The sequence below is a fragment of the Cucumis sativus genome, chromosome 4, assembly GCF_000004075.3.
Source record: "Cucumis sativus cultivar 9930 chromosome 4, Cucumber_9930_V3, whole genome shotgun sequence".
NCBI classification, from domain to species: Eukaryota; Viridiplantae; Streptophyta; class Magnoliopsida; order Cucurbitales; family Cucurbitaceae; genus Cucumis; species Cucumis sativus.
In genome coordinates this window covers 4,327,975-4,345,172 of record NC_026658.2, presented here as the reverse complement: position 1 = coordinate 4,345,172, position 17,198 = coordinate 4,327,975, and the positions used below count along the sequence as shown (strand labels likewise).

Genomic DNA, 17,198 nt, shown 5'->3' with positions numbered 1-17,198 from the left:
GAAATAATGATGATGGAGATGCTTCTTATCTTCCTTCCAATCGCTACTGTACGAATCCTCCCACGGTCTGACATGTCGGAACTCACTCAATTTCGACGGAATTGCAATTTCGCGGTTCGACCCAGAATTAGGGTTCGATCGCTCCTCAGGTACGATCATGTCGTTTCCGTATGAGATTTCATTTAGCCGATCGATTGATCTCCACGGCTTCACGCTGCGGAGGTGGTGACAGCCGCGGCGGCCTCTCCGGAACATCAGCGGCACCGATGGTCGACCGAATTGACGGTTGATTGGACGGAAAGTGATCATAACTACCGGATCTGAAACGGTGTCTATGGTATCAAGAGCAGTAATTTCAGTAGGATTGGATTCGGTGCGTACCTGATCGGTGTCTGGTATGGATCTTGGAGATTCGTCATCGGACAATTTCTGGGTCGGGAGGAGGATCGAGGACTTGAAATCGGAATCCTGGGCGGGTGCAGAGACGGAAAAGGTGAGGGACTCTGATGTGTCCGGTAAATTTATGAGATCTCGAGCGCATGAGGAAGTGACAAGGACGAAGAAGAGAAGGAAGGTTAGGGTGAGTTTGGCCATGGTTATGGCTGCAATCGCAAGGAACAGGGGAAGATGAGAAATGGAGATTTATAGGGTTTGACGGAGAGAAAATTTCGGGCAGGTAGGGTAGGATTTAACTCTTGACTTGACTTGGATTTTAACTTGAAAGACGGGCAACGGGCAAACCTTCATTTTCTTATCACTTGTCTATTTAATTCTTTTTATTTCCACAATTAACTTTTGGAGTTGTGTGGATTCCTTTTAATTTTCTACTTCTTTCTGTTTTTACTTTTTCCTAATCCATCCACTTAATTTAAAATTTTGAGTTAATTTATGATTTTTATAAAATATAAAATTAATATTTACATTCAAACAACTATTTTCAAATATATAGAACTATTATTGTGATATTTTACTATATTAAAATACTTATTTTCATTTCATTTTTTATATCGAATTTTGAAAAGAACTAGTGAATTTGTTATATGTACACAGTTTCCATGAATCAATTTAGCATTAACTCTATTATAAAATACAAGAGTGATGACATTCTTTAATTTAATTTTCTTGATTTTGAGGAAATCAACCATTGTTTAAAACAATGCTATATTTATTAAAAGAATAACAATATTTTGTAAAGATATGTGCAATACGTCATGGAGGACGCAATTCTAATTAATTTATTACATTAATTAATGAAACTATTGACTTATATCCTTAATTTAATTATTAACTAATAAAACAGATTTTCTTATGGACAGCTGTCATTTATTAAAACTTTGTAGCTTTTAAATGTCTTTTAGCATGTCCCATATCTTGAGACGGTTAAATCACTTATTTTCTTTCATTTTTAAAATCAATTTTAATAATATAAACTAGATATTAAGTTAATTGTAAGTGATTAAAGGTATGTATGATAATGATTTTTCACATGAAAAAGTGATTTTAACATTATTACTCACATGTCCTAATTAAAAGAATAGTAAATTTCCTGTATTAGTGAGAATTTTATAAATTAATTGAACATAAAATTTAACTTATGTCTAATAAAATAAAAAGATTAAATTTTACACTGTGAATGTTTCAAATTAATTAAGATTTTATCTAAAAAAAATAGGAAAAAAAGAGTAAATTCAAGGAATATTCCTCCTGTAAAGGCCCAAGTCTATTTCTTGGCCCATCCAAAGAAGCCGAAAATTGGATAGTGCAGGTGAGAGGTAATAAGAGGAGAATGTATGTCTTCAACCATTTATGATGTGGACTATCCGATACAACGTAAGCTTGACTTTAATATAGTAGGTTGGTATAAACTTAGCTTCTAAAGATTGGAGGTTGTGGTTGTACAAACAAAACTTAAATAGAAGGGAGATTTGGAGAAAAGACGATGACAGTGGAGGTTCATGGGAGGAGAAGGGAGAGAGAGGAATGAAACTTGAAAGAGAAAAGGGAAGATAATGCATGCAAAAGAACGCATCTCACTTTGCCTACGTTATATTTCAATTATCAAAGAGAAAATATCTAAATGTAACTTATTTGCATAGTCCTAAGTGCAGCTTGTGAATTCAACCACCGATCTAATACATATTTGATCAGTGAGCTATATTATGAGAAGATTAAAGATGCTACTTTCACGTTACATCTTCAAAGATTAAGAAATGCACAAGATGGAATAAAAAAATTTAAGCCTAAAATAATATAGAATGTAGGTCAATAAGTTTAGAAGAGAGATTGAAGTGATGACGCTAAGGAAAAAATAGTCTAGTTTGGTAGTTTATGTAGGATCGAAATTGTGAAGATTGTGTTGTCAAGTGTATACCGGGTTGAAATTCATGATGTAAAACCTTGTTAAATGTGCAATCAAGATCGTTGCCCCTAGGATAAGTGATTTAAGACTATTTAGAGCATTCTATTTTGATAAGTTTAAATTTTCACTTAAGTTTTTATACACTTTTTTGTGTTGATAAACACTCACAATCAATCTAAACACTCACCTTGAGCTTCAAATTACTTAATTAAAAATGTTGTGTTTATTCAACATGATTAGTTTTATTGTTTATAAAATATGCTTTAGATTTGGTAATTAACTAAATGATTTTGGAGTATGTTGTTTTAGGACAATGTTGAGAATAACCTTTAAAGATTATAAATCGATCTCTTAGAGTTATTTGTCACTCTTCTAGCTAAAGTCTTGATTGGAATCATTTAGTAAGTTGTCTTATTTGTGAGTGTTCACAAGAATTCTAGAATTACCTCTAGATTTTGCATAAACAAAATACTATGAAATCTTATGAATCAATAGGTATTGTTTAAATTAGCCATATTATTTTCCACTAGTTATCTAACATCATTTACAATGATTTAAGAAACTTTAGAGACTACAAATGTCTCTTTTAAAACTTTTAGACACCTAGGAAATATACTAATTATCTATATTTTACCTTATAATTCTTTCTTTTCTAACCTTTGAATAGAGACACAAAATAATAGTCATCGTATAGACATTATAATTTTGGAGTTCCTCCTAAATTAATGTATATATTTAAAAAATGAGCATAGTTCAATTACATAAAAATGTATATATCATTAATTAAATCCCTTTCATATCTCATTTTAAGAAAGGGTTAAATTTTCTTTTCGTTAGTTTTTGTTTATACTCTTTTTAGAAAGGAAATGAAATGAAATTTTGTTGTCTAACAAGAAAATAAAAGTTTCATATGAAAAATAAATAATAGAAAAAAAAGTATTAAAATTTATTATTCATTATTTGATGAAAAAAAATGTATCACTATGAAAAACAAACATAAAGTCAATATAGAGAATCGATATCACATCAAAGTTAGAGTAACAACGCTAGAAAAAGAGAATATTAACACCAATTAACCCAATTTGACGCAATTGCTCCTACATTATAAAAGTTTTTAACTCGACTGAAAATATCATATATTGAAATTCAAAATGATTCATAAGTGCAATGTTCTTGTTAGAATGAGTATTCTCAACATATTTAACAAACTTCTACTAAACAAATCCAAGTTTACTAAAGAATTTCTGCTTGAATTGATTGCTTTGTGAATCAATTTCGAATCACAATTTAGAGGCTCTCCCTTGAGAGTGTGACACTTCTGAATTTACTCTTTTTGATAGGCTCCTCTAACACTTATGATCTTCTCACTTTTGCTCACTATTCAGTCAATAACCTCGTATCCAACTCTGCACGCAACACATATAATAAAAACATCAAGAACTCACCAACTAGCATAACAAGATCAAGTTATAGATCAAGATCAACCTTTTAGATGCACCAATATTTTCACGAAAAGTACTATATCTCCAATCGGACTAAAAGCCATATATAAATAGTGACACCCACATGTTGTAATCAAGAACAAAATCGAGAGAAACAGCAAAATTTTCTAGAGTACGAAAAGAATTGAATATCTCATAATCTTTCAACCAGTTAAAATATTTAAATAAATTAAGAATAGAAACAAAAGAAAAAGAAATATTTTCGTAAAAAAACATAACATACTGTAAACATTAAAGTAGATATGAAAGTGATAGATATAGATATAATATATTCACAAAAGGTATCACATATATAAAATTGAACTAACATTTAAATTAAGTTAATTTGAACATGAAATATGGTACAGATAAGGAAGCAGAGGGAGGCTGTGTATTCTGAGAAACTCAGCATTGTTGACTGAACCAATTATATATATCTATCAAAATAGTTTCACCTTATTCAGGTGTGTTTCTCTTGCAGTAATATATATCTGTTTTTGATATTAGGACCACCAATAATATTCACATCAACCCATTTCTGACTCTCCTCTGCCCTCCCCACCAGAACCTCCTTCCCATTATAAAACCCTTTTCTCAAAAAACTATTCACTCTTATCCACACTCTCTTATTTCGAAAATGGATGTATTTTCAGTTGAAACGTGAAAATGAAAATGTTGTTCATATACACATGCAACTTATGTTTTTCATCGTAATAGCCATCTAGTATGTATATGTGTTTTAAATGAGTAGCTTGAAATGGCTTGGTTAGAAGGATGAGATGGAGGACCAATTAAGTGGACGTACGTACGTAACCAATTACGCGCTCCTATTTGACTCAAAGGCTTGGGGAGAACACAAAATGTTAATCCAATACTAGTTTAGTTAAGTAAATAGAGATGAAAATTTGGTAGAGAAAGAAAAGAAGGGTTGAGGAAAATGAAATGAAAAATAAAAACGAAGAAATATAGAAATGAAGATGAAGATGAAAAAGTATAGGGGAGGGGAAGAGGAGAGGGATATAAGTTGTGGGTTAGTAGGAAAATTAAGGGAAAAAAGTAGTCAAAAGGAAAAACATTCGATTCTCGTGTTGGTCAGAGATTCTGAGTGGTTAGGCCCATGTTTATTACCAGGGCCCCTCGCCTTTCTCCCCTCTCCTCTTCACACGTGGATGCTTCTAATGGGATCACCACTACCACATTGACACATGTTCGTCCCTTCCTTTCTGCTCTGACATACATCCCTTTATATTTTTCTTTTCTTTTCTCTTTTGAAATTTTTTCCCATCATTTTCTTAATTTAAAAAATAAACAATATATTAATATCTTTTACAACATTCTCCCAAATTATTGCTTCAAATATATATAATATTATTAACCAAAGTATCATCACTACTTGGAGATTTGGGAGTGTAAATATTTCAATTTATATTATGAATGTTTGGTCCCAATTATATAATTAAAAATTTTGTAAACAAAATAGGGATTTTGAATATTTTTATGTTTTTTTATATTTGATAAAATATTAACACTTTATAATAAAAAATTAATTGTAATAATTTTGTTGGTTTTGTCCATTTTCTTCTAATTTTTAAAAATAACTCTTTTTTTGTTATTTATTATAACCAACTAATTTGATTTCATGAAAACATTATCCTTCCTTATAATTCTAGTATTTTAATGGCCCACTTTGCACATTTTTCCTTTCCACGTATTGTGAAATAAATAACTTAAAAAGGAGAAAAGTTAAATTTCATCATCTTCACGTTAAATAATAGAAAAAATAGAGAAGTTTTAAAAATTTTAGATTTTACAAAATATTTATTACTCATACAACATTTATTAGAGATGTAATTCAAAATTATACTATATAAATATTTTAATTTATTTTACTATTTTAAAAAATATTTCAATAACATAAAAATTGATAAAATATTTATATTTTTATAAAAAATTAAGTGTAACAAAATTTTTATTTATTTATTTACTAGAAATAAATAGTTTGTAAATTTTTCTATTTTTGAAAAAAAGTCCATAATAATAATTACTTTTATGCTTTTTCAGGTAAGCATCATAGAATAATTATCCTACACAATTCATGTAAAATACAAAATTTGATTCTATTAGAAAACACAAATGTCAAACTTAATAATGGTGTTTTCCGTCGTTTGATATTTGAAAATTGTATTTATTTTTCCTTTCTTTCTTAATCATGGTCTTCATCTTTCTAATTAAGATACCATTTAGGTTTTTAATCAAATTATAGAAAACAAACAAAATTTTAATATCTACATCGTTTTGTTTTCCAAACTATTGCAAACATTGTTAAACAGCAGATAAGATAAATAAAAATTAATATATACTCATAGGGTAGTATAACAAATAATTAACGTAGAGTTCCAAATATTCCATATATATCTTTGAAAATGTGGAGTTTTTTATTCCACTTTAATTAATCAATGGTTAATTATGTTTGACCCTTCAAATTAAAATTAAAACATGAACATAACTAATATTTTCCAATGAATTTTCTATTAGCTCTTAACTTAAAAGAGATTTCAAGTTCATGAACACACGAAACCCCAGAAGATGATAATTAGAAACCCTAAACAAAATTTTGACTTTTATTTTCTAACAAAAAAGACGTTATTTTAGTCATTTAAATGTTTTGGGAACTCGACGCCCTTCTCTTCAGTAACCAAAATTGAACTTTATATTTTTAAACAAATATATCTAACCGACCCTAATTAAATTATACTTCCATCATATATATATATGCGTGCGTGTGTGTGTAGTTTATGCATTATTAAAGAGAGTTCAATATTTTCCCTAAGAAGAAGACTACAATGCAGGAGAACAGATACAATGGTGCACATGAACTGGGTGGCAGAGGCGAGGAATGTTACTTCGTTTTCATGAAGTATGATCCTGAATATGAACGTCTTCGGGCTGATCGGTTAGTAAAAGTTGTCACTATAAACATTTTTTTTCTTTTTCTTCTTTTAATATGTTTTCTTTTTTAATTTGATCTTTTTGGTATGAAGATGTGGGGAAGGGGCAGATGAGCTTGATGGGTACCTGAGTAGAAAGCACGATGAGGTTCTGAGGAGGTGGTTGGAGCCTGGCAGTTACAGAAAAATTTCGTCCTTTCTCATCGTTGACGGGTTTTCAGTCGAGATTAACGAACATCAGGTATTTCAAGTTTCGTTAAATAATGAGTTTTAAGAGAACATTCATAGAAGATTGTCAAGACTTCTATGTTCTTAGAAGTATATGCTTTTTGAAAAAAAAAAATTAGAGACTAAAAGAAATGGTAAATTTAAGAAACAATTACTTGGTATTTCTTTCTTCTTTTTCTGGTTTGTTATTAAAAGAAAAAAAAATTAACTTCAGCTTTCTTTTCCCACATAAAGAGTTTAATTTATAAAAAGAAGCCTTTAAAAATGATTAAAAGTAATAAACTTTTATTTGATATATTCACTTTGCTTTATTTGAAAATGTCCATCCATCTATTTTTTTTTTTTTAATTTTTGAAGAAAAGAAAATGAGTTTGGTTTTGATGATTTAAATACAGGCAAATGTGCTTAGATATGCAGAGGGAGTAAGGGTGGTGGAGAAGAATCAAGACCAACCTCTCATTATCAATCCAACAACAACTGATTAAAGGTAGCAATTAAAGGAGCAAGGCCAAAAAATAAATTAAATAATAACCATCTTTCTAATTTTCTAAATCAAATCTTTCTATCTCTATTGTCGCTGTACTCTTTTGTTTAGAATATGTTGAATAATTACATTTAATTATTATAGTCTATATATAAAATCTTAATTTGCTACGTGTAACTCAATTGACGTATGTATACATTAACAACTTTAAGGTAAGATGGTCGCAATTCCCCGAGTCCATTTGAACTAAGAAAAGAAATTGGTTAGTACACGTTACAAAAATCAAATAGGTTTCCTTCATGGATTGATCATGTAAAATTAATTAGTTATTCTATAAATTCAATGAAAAGGTTAAAGAGATTTGTTCATTTTATCAAATTAAAATATAGATCATTATTATGTTTAAGTTAAAAATGAGTTTTAATCTTCATTTACATGTTAGTAAATTATAAAAACAAACAAAAAAAAATATTTTCGTTCAATCATACTAAAAATATTGAAATTAAGGCTTCTTAATTAGAGGTGTGAAACTATACCCAACTAAATTAGTTTCTAGAACCAATCTTGATATGATTGTTAAGATATAATTTTGGAGCGATTTAAAAAATGAAAAGAATCATTTTAATCATTACAAAACTACTCACAAAAACGTCTTTAACAAGTAAAAAGGAGAAAACAATTAATAAAAACAAGAGTAGAAAGCTATAACTTTACGTTCTAATTGATTGGTATGGAACATGGGAATCTCATATTGCAGCCTAACTTTCCTCTAGTTTAAGGTTAATTAAAATTATGAGAATCATTATATTTTGTAATAAGAAGTAATAATAAACTTTTGAAAAAAGTGCCATTTTTGTGGGTCATGGCCACCTCTATGTTCTTCTTCACATGCATCAAAAACAATTTTTATTGGCCCCTCCATATTGCCCTCATAATTAATAACTTTAATCTGAGTATCTTTTCACCAATGATTTTCCCCTCATTCATCTTTCTCCCTTATTCAAGAACGGAAGATGTATGTTATAATCATTTCAATGGTCACATATATTCTGTTCATATAGAAACTAAAATAGTATTTTACTATAAAATTTTGAATAACAACAAAACAAGAATAAGATATCAAAAATTTGTCCTAATATATATTGTCGTAATTAAAATAAGACATCAAAATTAGGTTAAAAGAAAAGCATTTTGATAAAAAAAAAGTGTTGAAATTAAGTAATAGTTCGAAAATTAAAATAGGAATAAAATTGAAGAACTGTCGAGGTTGCATTTCCATGCATTATCGTTGGAGAAGACATACCTTTAGCATCCCCTCCTCGTGGGCTTCGAGCAAAGCTTGAGATCATGTTGGTCGCCATCCTCGAAGCCCTTGAGGGAGAGAAAGCAAAGAGTATGTCTTTTGAAGTGCATTTTGTTTATGGTTTTCTTGAATGAGATTATTGGTTTAGGTTATACCTTTTTTATAGTGTCCAAAAAGGAAAGTCTTTTATGATACCAAAAAAAAATAAACTAAAAAGTTAGGAATCTTTTGTTTTTGTTTTCTTATTTTTAAAACAAAAACCATGGGCAAGTGTAATTCACTTGTATTATTGTTTAGTAAGATGTGTTTGATAACGATATTTTATCTTTCAAATCAAGTTTATTGATTTTTTAACGCATGTTCGGAAGTGATTTTGAAATTGTTAAAACCACTTCATCAAATTCAAAATTATCCTTTAACACATCTTAAATTACTCAAAATTAGTTTAATATTTAATTTTAGACTTCTAAACATGTTCTAGCACAACTATAACTACTTGTTCAAGACAACGGATTATATTTGATAGCAAAGAAGTAGCTCTTAAGGCAATAATACATTTGTACCTACTCAAGACATAGTTGCTAATTTTCAACCTTCTTAATTCAAATAAATACTAAAATCCAAAAATAAAAGGTAGTTCTAAATCTTGGGATTTACAAAAAGACAGTAAATATCTCAATTTTTATACCATTCTTTAAACAAAGATGAGTCTTTAACCAACAACAAAATGTCAAATATATACTTTATGTATCACAATTGTTTTAATAAGTAATTAAAATAAGTGTGTAAAGAGATACTCAATTATTCAAAAACATATTTCAAATGGATTGAAAATATGAATCTAATCTAAATGGAACCACTTTTTGTAATATATATATTTCCCACATGTGGAAGAGAGAGGCGGCGAGAAGGCAACAAAGAATTTGCTTTTGAGTTTATATATAATTATGAGAATAATGTATATATATTTATAAAGAACAACATATGATAAAAATGAAAAGACTTATTATCACTCAAGAATGGCTCTTAGGAAACTCCATGAGGCAAATAAATAAGGGAATAATTGAAGATATTAACATTTTTTATTCTTAGGAATTCAATACCTTTATTCTTAATAAGGATATATGGAATGAAAGTCAATAGAAAAGTAATGGCATTTTCCCTATTTCCCTATTTGACATTCCACATTATATATTATATACCTTATCTCTTTCCCTTTTACCTAACATTTTCCCAATTGGCATGATATCTACAAAAATTCCAATAAAAAGTGTGAAAAAAGAGATTTGATTCAATAACCAATACATTCTATCTCCACGTTTCTCTTCAACAGTTTCATGAATTAATCTTGGATTCATCCTCCTCACTAAAAGTAAATTTTCCTCACTTATAGTTACATGTTTCGCTAAAAAAATTCCATAATTATTATGTTGGAAATTTACCTGAGATATAAATATATGCGGAACAAACTAAATTATTATATCTCAAATTTCCATTTCATCGATTAGAACCAAATAAAGTAATGGACCATAAAATTGCTTGGTTTGGTACGGTTTTGTGATCGTGTGTGATTCTATAGTAGTATTTTCTTCAAGTTCATGTTGAGGTGTGCAAAGCTGTTGAAGAAAGATAGAAAAAGTGATGAGTCAAATAACTCCCTAATGATACATAGACAGATTGGTGTTCTTTTATACATAAATATAGGAGATATGAGGATATCGAGGGTTCTTGGTAATACTGTTGCAAGTGGATACTAATTATTCATAAATATAGTAACTCTCTTGACGTTATGACAATTTTTTTTATGCATAATTTATATTTTGATGCTCAGGTCAGTATATGTACAAAGTGTTGAGATTTGTAAAGTTGTCTCTCTACTTTGAGTCATAACGTTGAAGTCATGAAATATTTTCTTGAAATTTTGTTAAACTGAGTTAAATCATATTTTTCGGTTTGATTGAGTTATTGGTTCGATTTGTGTAGTTTGAATGGGCAACCCTACCTCACCCAAGAATGTTCCCAAGGGGCATTTTTGTCCTTGCCGCAGCTCATGGCTTATTACAGATGCTTAAAAAGAAAATTATGGGCTATGTTGTTCATAGAAGCCCACTTGATTTGTTGGTTTTTGATGGCCCATAATTCTTTAATTGTTAATGGGTCGTCCATTACACGGCCCGTTACATTTGGAGGCCATGAGGCTGATAATGGTAGAGTGAGCATCATCTTTGGATTCCTAACGTATTATCAACCACACATTTGTGAAAAATGAACACTTGTGAAAACTAAAGTTGCGTTTCAAATTGATTTTGGGATAAGTAGAAGTCAATAGAGAAGAATCTAAACTGCTTTTTGTGTTTGGTCAAATAGACTGATTAAAATCAAACGAACCTTTTTAAAATCTTGCTCTTTGCTTTTAGATTCACTTACAAGTATATCAAGATTTTCCTTTTACTATCTGTAGAGATTTGAATGGTAACAAACTTCTTTTGAAAGATATCACTAGGCTTGGGATACAAAAATTTCAAGCTACTCAATCACACTTTTCCTCAAATACTTAATATCTGATACTCGATTCTTTATGCTCTATGTTCTCTATACTACATGCTTTATATTTGCTACTCGATGCTCTATATTTTATATTTTATGCTTCATTCAACAATTTACTGTTGGGTACTCTATGCTTTATGTTCTAAAAAGATGAGGAAATAAAGAGAGAAAAGAAATTTAAAACGAGATAACCATTTTTAGTAATTTCAAGTAATTAGGTTGATTTTACACTTTTTTACATTTAAAAATATATATACTTTTTTCCATCTCCCATTCCCCTCCCCATGGGGTCATCCAAGCTACCAACACTAAAGCCTTTGAATGTTACCACATAACTTCATTCTTCTTCCAACATGTTTAATTATGAAACTAGTGTGTTCTCTTATTTAAATTGAAATTGTACTACAAAAGAGATGGGAATACAACCACATATTAAATTGAAAACAAAGCTCAATAATTCTCACAGCTTTCTGAACCCTAATACAATACTCCCCCTTTTTAAAAGCACAACAAGACCCAGTTAGAGAGAGAATGAAAGGAAAAAGGGAGAGAGAGAGAAGAAATAGAAAAGAACTTTTCCATTAGTAACTAATGGTCAAATTTCAGGATTTAAATAGAAACAAACCACTCATGCAGTTTGCTTAACTAATAATAAGACCCAACATATAAAAGAAAAAAAAAGGAGTGGTAACATAGGGGTTCAATTTTGTGAAGGTGAATGTGGACATCAACTAGAAGTAGATAAAGTTGGTTATTATAGCTAGCGTGTTTCATATTTGGAGCACCGACTATAATGGTGGTGGTGTGCAAAACTTTTTATGACTTACGGTAAATGGTGGTGTGCAAAACTTTTTATGACTTATGGTAAATACTATTTCAAACATTTATTTATTATTTTACATTTATTTACTATTTTTCATTCATCTTCTATTTTTTTTTTTTTTGTTTTGTTATCATGTTTGCTATTTTTTATCCAAATAAAAATAGTGTACATCTCAAACAAAAAATATTATAATTAGGACTATAATAGTTTGTACTTCAAACACTAATTATAATAACCAATTTTGATCGGCGCCCCAAATGTCATCTAAAAATTTAAAAGGATTTTTAGAAGGTAAGAAAAGAATTAGGTGTAAACCAAATATGTAATTAACTAAAACAATACTTCCTAAAAAATTAAATCAAGATACATTGAAAAATCTATAACTAAACTTATTGAAGCAATTTGAATTGCATCACATAACCTTATTATTATGACATCATACAGAATAGAATAATTAAGAGGGTGACCAAATTTCAAATTTTCAAGTAAAATAAAAGCACACTGAGAAACACTTATTTTGACTACAAAGTTTCTTTAAGACTAAGGTCTAAGATCTAAGATCTAATTTACGTAAGATGAAGGAAAAATCAGTAAAAAAGTAGTAAAAAATAATAATAAATAATAAATAATAAATTGGATGAGAAAAAATGGTGTCAAAACAATTGGAATTTAGAGAATGAGTGATGCAAAAAAAATCCAAGTCAGTCAGTCTTATGAGAAGAGCTGTCCACTCACAATCATAAGCTTTAGAATTCTTTGTTTAATGAAATAATGATAATAAACAAAAGCACATGTTTACTATACCCCAACGCGGATGCAAGGTTTGAAAATTCTTAGTCTACTCTCCATGCTTGAACATTGACTTTCTACTTATCTCTCTATCTCAATCATGGAATTTCATTATCCACGATTCACAGCCGTAGGATCTAGAGCGAGAAAGAGAAACCCTTTTGGAAGTTAAATCCATGTGGAAGTGGACTTGGTCAGCTTTTGAACTTGGACTTCCACACTAATACTCTACCAATGACCATAGACCAGAAAGCAACTGGGGTTTCAGTCAAAGTTTCCCCAACTTCTAACTGTTCAATTACATTTTTAAAATAATGAAACAAACTTGTCTTCCTTTATAAAAACCCAACACTTGTTCTTCTTAAACCCAAAGCTCTTCATTCGTTCTTCCTCTTATTCTTCTCTCTCCCCTCCTATCCACTTCAGTTTTAAATTAAAAACACATATATTCAGCTCATCAAAATTACCTCAACTGGCTATTTCCATGTGTGTTATCTCTGATTCTTTACCATTTTGGTCTTCCACTTCCTCTTGCTTTTGCTTCTTCTTCCTAGATAGAAAGCTTCTGCTTCTTGACAAACCTACAAATCCAAACAGAAGTTTACTTTACTCTTGTTCTTCCTAACCATGAACTAGCACAATAGTAGCGTAGTTCAGTTTGTTCAATTTTATGAACTGAAAGGAATTAAAAATGGAAAGCGGGTGGAGCTGGGATCAAAAGTCACTCATTGGTGAGCTAATTCAGGGGATGGAGCTTACCAAGCAATTGAGAGCAGAGTTGGGTTCAGCATCTGGAGAAGAAAGCAAAGGATCATTAGTACAAGGGATTTTATCTTCATATGAGAAAGCTCTTTTGATACTGAAATGGAACGGACCAATGAATCAGCTTCAGATGGTTGAAGCGACCCCTGGTTTGCCAAGCTCTCCAATTTCGGTTAATGGAAGTCCTTCTAGTGATGACTCTGGTAGAGTTCTCAAGGACCCTCAGGACTCCAGAAAAGAATCAAAGAAGAGGTGAATATCAGAGTTTTCTTCCCAACTTTTCTAAGTCAACCTTAGAACAAAAAAGAACATAGTTAATAAACAAATTTAATTTTTTTTAAGAAAACAAACTTAAAGCAACTTTATCTGTGATTACAGAAAGACACAGCCCAGATGGACAGAACAAGTGAAAGTGAACTCTGAGACGGGATTCGAAGGACCCCATGAGGATGGTTATAGCTGGAGAAAGTATGGCCAAAAGGACATACTTGGTGCAACATATCCGAGGTGAGATGATTTCTTCCTCTTCGTCCTCAAAAAGCATGCAAGACATATACTGAAAATATATTCAAATATGAAATACCCACACAATGATATTAAAAAGTATCATTACTTCAGTGTGTAAATACAAACATGATAACGGGAGGAGAGAGATTAAACTTTATTGTTTGTGTATGGATGAATGCAATAGGCAATATGAAGGAAACCCAAAAAGAGAAATAGACAGATAATTGAGTATACGGAAATTGACAGAAAAATAAATGAGGCCGAAATGTCAACTAACTCAAAATTCAAAGTCAAAGTCCACTTCTTTAATAAGCCAAAAAGCTAATTTGTAATAAAATAAAATAAAAATTTTAAAAAAAAAGATATCATAAACCAAACTAAATAAAATACAAGAATTAGTTTGAATAAGGAGGAAAAGACCTAATTTTCCATACCCAAACATGATTTAGAAGTTGACTTCAGTTATAATCTGCTTAAAGATAATAAGATTTGTCCCTCGTTTCACATCAATTAGTCTAATACTTGGTTGTTGCATACTTGCAGAAGCTACTATAGATGCACTTTTCGCAATACTCAGAATTGTTGGGCAGTAAAGCAAGTGCAGAGATCAGATGAAGACCCTTCAGTGTTTGAGATTACATACCGAGGAAAGCACACATGTTCCCAAGGGAACTATTTAGCCCAAACATGTCATTCACCCGATAAGCAAGAACAGAAGGAAACTGACGGCGATCATCATGAGCTGCAGCCTTTGCAAGAAAACCTATTCGGTAATCAAACCATTCAGAACATCGAAAAGCTCGAAAATAAGGCATCTACCTTCTGCTTTGGCTCAAGCTCAACTTCTGTTGGATGTAAGGACATTGTAAATGCTGGCTTTTCAAGTTTAGCCATCGACACTCATTCTGCCTTGGGAACCTTTCCTCAGTCATTTACCTCCCCAACCTCACCTGACAAAAACTACTTCACTCCATCCCCATGCCAAAGAAGCAACGTAGGAGGGACTCATAGTGTGCAAAATCTAGATCCTGATGTCCATGAGATTTTCTCGGCCAACACTTCAGCTACCAATTCCCCTATCCTGGATTGGGATTTTCCATTTGATTCAGATCACATCAATCCAAATTTTCCATTTAATTCCCAAGGATTTTTCTACTAAACCACTTAGGCATGAGAATAAAATTTCATCCTGGCTAATAACAAATCCTCTAAAATATAGCTTCAATCATGCACCAAGACAGAAGGAAGTTTTTCTCTTACCCAGATTTCATTTTCTAAAATGTTAGCAAAGCATGGTGATTAGAAATATAATTAGCAGGTTCATTTTTGGTTCTTTTATTAATTTTCATCCAAATTAATTGCATCAACATGAGACTAAGCAACTGCACTTGTTTAAAATTAGGGAACTTCATAGCAATAGTAGTAATTGAAAAATATATCCTTGTAGTTTATTGTGCATTTCTATAATCTAAGCAATTATTTATACTACTAGATTTGAGCGAGATGAAATGAACGTAAATATTATTTCAAATATCATCATGTTAATTGTTGAGATTGAAAAAAGAAAAGGAGAGATATGTTTTGCTAATGACACAAACCGTGTATGACTGTATGTCAACAATCATTTTCACGCAACAAGAAGTGTATCTATAATCTAAATCCACTAAACCACAACGATACATTTTGATGTAATTGTTCTTCACCATACTTGGCTAATATGAGAATCTTAGCTGAATAAGTTATAAGATTGCAAAATTTTCTTCTCCAATCGACTTGGAAAACAAAGTAGGCCAAGCAATAACAAAAGAAGAATATCTGGACACTGCCACCAAATATCAGTTTAAGTAGTAACATATAAAGCATACGCATTTTTTTCACTTTTTGAAAATCGTAACCTCTTCCAAGTCCCTGATACCTTTAACAGATAATCGATTGATTAGGAAAAAAAAGAAAGAAATAAAGGAAAACATGCTTCAATTTCCTATGAATTACTAACCAACAATTCTCGTTGTCAGGAGGAGGGAATGATTATGGCTGAGCAGCGCAAGATCATCAAACAAAAATGAAAGGAAAGCCAAGTAGACAATGGAAGTAAATTTATTGGTTCCGTATTAAACTGAAGGCCACTTCTTAAGCTCCTTTAATCAAGAAAGGTAAGAGCCTACTTCGATCAAGAACATAATTCAACTACAGAAACAGAGTCGAGAAATAATGCATTGAAAAAATGTGACTGATAAGGATGTTGTTCTTTACAGGAAAAGAAACTACTACACAAGTATAAGGAAACATAAGAATGACGAGCGTCAGGAAACTTAACCCAAGATCAAGATTAAATAAAAACACTTCCAGTTAGAACAGACTAGAAATTTCAATATTTCTACTCGATGGAGAGAGGCTACCAGTACCCCATGCAAGAACAACATTAAGAAACCACGAATTGAAATAATAATAATAATAATAGAATTAATTACTTGGACGGACTATAGCTGGAGAAGTATGTTACCAAGTAAAATTTGAGCTACCCTCTCGTTATGATCAGAGGTTGATTAGAAAAACACAACTTTTATGAAAATAACAATTTAGTCCTTGAAATTTAGTAGGTCAGTCTATATACTTTCAAAGTTATAGCAATTTAATTCTTGCTATAAAAAAATTCATCAAAATTAAAAGTCAGTTTTTATCTGAGGTAGATTTTGTTAGCTTATAAAGCTACTGGATTACCAATTAGCATAGGATCTACCCAAGGTAGAAGTCGAAATCTCATCAAGTCTTACAATAATTTTCATAATTGTGATAACCGAAGAAGGCGAATGGAAAAAAAGGGGAAAAAAAAGAGAGAGTAACATACTAGGGGAAATGTTTTTTTTTTTAAAAAAAAACGAAAACAAAGCCAAAAACAACTATGCTGGCCCAAGCAAACTATGGCTCACATGTAAGACTATGGCACAAAAAAACCAATTCCAGCTA

The 17,198-nt window shown here is 30.7% G+C and overlaps 2 protein-coding genes across 2 annotated transcripts; both read left to right on the top strand.

Moving 5' to 3' along the window:
* The first annotated feature begins 6,467 nt into the window (after window positions 1-6,467).
* LOC105435187 lies at window positions 6,468-7,682 on the top strand. The gene is made up of 3 exons (XM_011654911.2): window positions 6,468-6,793; window positions 6,882-7,029; window positions 7,412-7,682. The coding sequence occupies exons 1-3, from the start codon at window positions 6,684-6,686 to the stop codon at window positions 7,499-7,501; spliced, it is 348 nt and encodes a 115-aa protein (XP_011653213.1). The 5' UTR covers window positions 6,468-6,683; the 3' UTR covers window positions 7,502-7,682.
* Window positions 7,683-13,128: 5,446 nt separating this feature from the next.
* On the top strand, window positions 13,129-15,733 carry LOC101204004 (probable WRKY transcription factor 41). Its single transcript, XM_004149703.3, has 3 exons — window positions 13,129-13,976; window positions 14,103-14,231; window positions 14,775-15,733. Exons 1-3 carry the CDS (start codon window positions 13,654-13,656, stop codon window positions 15,388-15,390), a joined length of 1,068 nt encoding a protein of 355 aa, XP_004149751.1. The 5' UTR covers window positions 13,129-13,653; the 3' UTR covers window positions 15,391-15,733.
* The last annotated feature ends 1,465 nt before the right edge of the window (window positions 15,734-17,198 follow it).